Source organism: Lygodium microphyllum, chromosome 23, assembly GCF_053477565.2.
Source record: "Lygodium microphyllum isolate KBCC chromosome 23, Lygodium_microphyllum_v1.1.10, whole genome shotgun sequence".
Classification (NCBI taxonomy): Eukaryota; Viridiplantae; Streptophyta; class Polypodiopsida; order Schizaeales; family Lygodiaceae; genus Lygodium; species Lygodium microphyllum.
The window spans coordinates 111,410,096-111,415,094 of record NC_141157.1 but is presented as its reverse complement, the minus strand read 5'-3'; the positions used below and the strand labels follow the sequence as shown (position 1 = coordinate 111,415,094).

At 41.8% G+C, this 4,999-nt stretch overlaps 1 protein-coding gene across 1 annotated transcript; it reads right to left on the bottom strand.

The window, feature by feature from the left end:
• Positions 1-931: 931 nt before the first annotated feature.
• Positions 932-4,768, bottom strand: LOC148016620 (3-hydroxy-3-methylglutaryl coenzyme A reductase-like). Its single transcript, XM_087663710.1, has 6 exons — positions 4,421-4,768; positions 2,897-3,858; positions 2,624-2,805; positions 2,171-2,517; positions 1,754-2,083; positions 932-1,342 (listed from the first exon to the last, which is right to left on the bottom strand). Exons 2-5 carry the CDS (start codon positions 3,808-3,810, stop codon positions 1,814-1,816), a joined length of 1,713 nt encoding a protein of 570 aa, XP_087519836.1. The 5' UTR covers positions 3,811-3,858; positions 4,421-4,768; the 3' UTR covers positions 932-1,342; positions 1,754-1,813.
• Between the last annotated feature and the right edge of the window lie 231 nt (positions 4,769-4,999).

Genomic DNA, 4,999 nt, shown 5'->3' with positions numbered 1-4,999 from the left:
CCTTGGATGTAGATGCTTTGATCATGCACTACAATAAAGAACATGGATTAAAAAGTAGTGCACCAACTGGTGCATTCATATGGCATCATTCCAAACTTAATATTACCCAAACTATAGTACTTAACATTTTGGACAAATTTATACATCATGAGCTTTTATGAGTGGGATTGCATACCTAGCTAGGTGAAGTGGAGGTCATGTTCATCATCGACTTTGGTAAGGCACTACGTACCTAGCTAGGTGTGTTGGGGCCAACAACCCCCGAAATGATTAGGGCCAACATGGGGTTGTTGGCCAGGTGTGGGGGCCAGTAGCTCCCTAGCCCTAGCTACACCTAACTAGGTATGTGGTGCCTCCCAAGTAGAAGCCTTTGATATTGAACACTATAAGATGCAATTACAAGGGCCTGCCAAGATAAGAAAGGATGCCAAGTTCAAATGCTTGGTGAAGGTAATCTAATAATTTGACAAAGATAATAACTAGAGGAAAGATTTATAGAATAATACATCAAGCCTCTAAATGATTGGAATAATGAATGTTAGGCTAGAGTTTCAAAATTGAATTGATTGAGAAAAATCCAAAGTGTGTATTAGGTGATTTTTTAATAGCATGTATATGTAAAATCCAAGTGTGTATTAGATAATTTTTTAATAGCACATATATGTATATCTATCGATGTCTACGTATGGTTCTATATACATGTACAAAATCCATGAAAGCATACAAGTTATATGCAACTATGGATACATGTCTGTACATCTATATTTTGAACTTTCCAACTGTCCACACTAAAGGCATCAAAATAACTCCACTGTGATGAGTGTATTCAGAAATTTGAACTTGCAACTTAAATTATATGACCACTCAACGAGGTAATGAGCAAGTGGCCTCTTCATACCATTCACAATTCAAGCAAAAGTAGTAATCACTCTTAGGATTTCGATCATGCTTGCATTTCTCATTCATGATACAGCTTATTTTAGTAAGAAAATACATATCAGCAGCATTCAAAGTCTATCAAGGATAAGACCTTCCATTTGCTATTTGAAGGATTTCCCTCCCTGATAAATTACATCTTTGTAGTCATGGCCCTTCCATAAAAGGAAGCATTATTTTTTAATTGCACCATAAACCTAAGTTTCCCTGTTCAGTGGCTCATGTTATGGTAAAATCCCCATACTTATGTACAAATATGCCATTCAGTGGAGCTAGCACAGCAATGCCACCCACCCTCTCCACGCACACCCCTGCAATTGAAGTATAGAAAGGCTAGCTTCATAAACGACCAATCACGAACTGATGTGCAAGGCATCAGGACCATAGTGGCAAGCATCTTATTCACCTGATCAACAACCAACAGCAAGAGATTAGCCAACTTAAGTACTGCTTCTCTGTATGGGAGAATGGTTTGATCGCCTTCCTCCAATCATCTGCTGTAAATTATGAGGAATCATCGCAAGTACAAAATGTTATGAAGTAAAACTGTGGAGTGAAGTATGTGAAGCATAGGATTAATGATAAATAAAGAGCCCGCTATAAAAAGCACCATTATCTTAAGTATGATTAAACTGAACTGTGTATGAGCAGACTAAGTGATGTGCATACGTGCTGTGATGCATCTTCTCACAAGTGGGGGAAAGAAAAAGAATGGCAGTTTTCAAGTCCGAAACTGTTAGGTTGAATTCTAAATGTATGATGACATGCTTCTGTGTACAAATCCCACCTATCACAGTTTTGAAAGATTCCCACTCACCTGCACCACAAACACCTGTTCTTCCATGAACATCTGAGCCATTAAACAAGGAAACTCTGCTTAAGCACACTTCTTGGTCTCTGTTTCACATGGAACCCCAGCAGTAACATTCTTAGTTGCACGGTTGTATTTCATGTGAGAATTGACCAGATGCCCTGCAGCTAAGGCTGACATAAGGGACAACTCTCCAGCTAAAACTCCTGCAGCTACCAGTCTTGCGAGCTTTTGAGCATTTGCTCCAGGTAAGCCTGCATTGGCTCCTTTCACACCCAAAAGGTTCAAACATGCAGCTTGAGATGGTAGTTGTGTTCCACCACCTACTGTTCCTACCTGAAATACAAATGTTTTCCAAAAGAGTTATCAGTATCCCACAAACGGAAAAGCCCAAGGTATATATCATAAGGAATATCATCTCACCTCTAAAGATGGCATGCTGACGGAAATGTATAAATCCTCTCCATCATTAGCTGGCTCCATCAATGTTATACAGCTGGAACTCTCGACATTCTGAGCAGGATCTTGGCCTGTTGCAATGTAGATTGCAGATACAATGTTTGAAGCATGTGCATTGAAACCTCCAAGGGCACCAGCAACTGCAGAGCCCGTCAGATTCTTTATAGTGTTGAGCTCCACTAATGCAGCGACAGATGTCTTCAACACCTTAGCAACAACTTCGCCCTTTATGATGGCTTCACAAACAACAGATTTGCCACGCCCGTTTACCCAGTTCACACCTGTGGATTTCTTATCTGCACAGTAATTACCTGTAGCATCCCAAAATTCCAAGCATACAACAGCAATAAATGTTTTTGATTTCCTTATAACAAAGAGAATGTATTGACACTTACAACAGGCAACAAAAAATTATACCTGACAAACTCACAACATCCATGTCAGGAAAAAGAAGCTCAAGGTGTTCCACAACGTTTTGTACACCTTTGGACACCATATTCATTCCCATTGCATCTCCTGTTGAGCAAGTAAATCGCATATAAAGATTGCGACCAGCCAAGGCACATTGAATCTTTTGTAGCCTTGCAAACCTACTTGATCTGATGAAGGAAAGGAATCCAATCAGAAACTACTCAGGACTAATTTCCACACATACACGACTATTACCAACTTCATCAAAGCAGTCAATACCTGTTAAAAACCATAGACAAGGTCTCGAAATTGGAAGAATCCTCAACATAAAATTTCAATGCTGCAGCACGTTGTGCACTCTCAAATCGCACTACTGGTGCCCTGCTCATTCCATCTTTGTGGAGGACACTTGCTGCCCCTCCAGAAAGGTAGATAGCTTTGAAGCCTCGATTAGTGCTGGCCACAAGGCAGCCTTCAGTTGTGGCCATGGGGACCATGTACTCACCACCGTCAAGCAGAAGAGGCCCTGCCACACCAACAGGTATCTGTACATGCCCAATAACCATCTCACAGCACTGTCCAAGGACAGAGGCATAATCGAAACCCTCAAGAGGAAGGCCTTCAAGGGATCTGCCAGTCATCATCTCTACTGCCCGTTTCCGGATGTAAGCAGCTCTGTGGCAATCACCCAGAGTGCTTTCCAATGAATAAGATGGTACTGAACCACAACATACTGCATATGCAATGTCTTCATCATCGTTGTCTGCCATATCTTGGCCCTTTAGTTGTACCTTAGGTGCAACCACAGGAACTTGAACTGGAATTGGCTGTGGTAAATGTACTAATGCTTCAGCTTCCTCACCGAAATCCCATTCTTCATCTGCAGTCCTTATGAAATTTTGAACATAGTCTATTCCAAGGAACCCCAATATATATATGAAGGAAGACATCAGGGAGATGAGTGCTACTATGTCCCCGAAGCTCAAGATATGGAGGGGTGTGGGAGTTCTGATCTTCTTTTCTCCCCATCTTCTCAGTAAATATGTAGATGCCACAAAAAACAGAGTGATGAATACGATATTAGTAAGCCATACTGGAAGTGGAAGTGCATCAGATGCTCGTGGTCTTGCGTTCTTGTCCTGTTTGGACTGCTTCTCTTCGATTGGCACTTCATCAATCAATTGTGCTCCCATTCTGCTCCTCTATCCAAGAATGCTGGCTTGCTGGCTTCAGAAAGGATGCTGCCACAAGCAATAAGAGAAATGTTAAGATAGCTGTCTCTTAAGGCTCTTATAGATTGTCATCCAACCTTAAAACTAAGCAACCAAACTGCCACAAGAAAAACTGCAGGGTAAGCCTACAAACTCTGTACTACAACAGAGCAATTGAAGCTACTCAGAGTGTGGCACATGAAGGAACGCAAATCAGGGAGCTATCTTGCATCTTCAAATATCCAACTGCATTGACAGCTACAGTTTTTGAACAACATTCACACTGGTTGTTCTAAAATCTGATGTGAATTGTGCCGATAACAAGACAACGAAAACCAGCAACGTTCACCGAATTGAATTGGCAACTTTCATGCAGGAACTAAGAGCTATACACGATTCGATTAGTCATTAGATGAAATCCATACACATAAGTAAATCGATTACAGAAAGGAAGGACATAACTTCAAATGCTAACAATTCTGTTAAGAAAATCACATATCAGAAAGACATCAGAATTATCAACGTTAACAAATCAATCAATGGATGACATGCAGGCAGCACAGACACATGCAAAAGCCTGAGAGAAGCAAACCTGAGGAAGCTGTTATGGTCTGAGGCGACCGGGTATAGCGACGATGGTATTGTCTGAGTAGAGAAGGTATGGAGATATTGTTGTTGATTAAGCGAGTATGGATGGATGCTTTTGTTGTTGTTGTTGTTGTTGCTGTTAGTGTCGATGGCAGGCCAAAACGACACACACAGACAACAACGAAGGTAGGTTTGGGGGTGAGCTGAGAGGGAGTTATATACCGATGGGGAGATGGTGATCTTCTCCTTTGACTGTAGGAACCTAAGAACCTTTCCCTTTTCCCTCTCTCGCCGGCCACGTGCGTGCTCCTCCTTTTTACCCATCACAGCAAACAGACAGAGCCACACAGGCAGACAGACGAAGAGAGAGAGAGATGGGGGGGGTGGAGGGGGGGAGAGACGACCCCATCAATATTCCCGTTGATTGAAGGTCATTCCTTGTCTCGAATCCATGCTCCTCATCACACCTATCAAATTTGTCTTGCACGAGAGTCTCTTTTCAAGCCAAGCTGATTGAAATCACACACACACCTCCAAACATGGGCAACCCTTTTCAAACAAGGAGATGAAAATTTCACCCACA

What these genes read in the sequence shown, in the direction of transcription:
- LOC148016620 (XM_087663710.1), bottom strand. Translation starts at nt 3,810, where the DNA reads ATGGGAGCACAATTGATTGATGAAGTGCCAATCGAAGAGAAGCAGTCC. An exon ending in GGATGTTGTGAGTTTGTCAG is followed by an intron (nt 2,518 to 2,623) that starts GTATAATTTTTT and finishes GGGATGCTACAG; the next exon opens with GTAATTACTGTGCAGATAAG. An exon ending in TCAGCATGCCATCTTTAGAG is followed by an intron (nt 2,084 to 2,170) that starts GTGAGATGATAT and finishes TTTGTATTTCAG; the next exon opens with GTAGGAACAGTAGGTGGTGG.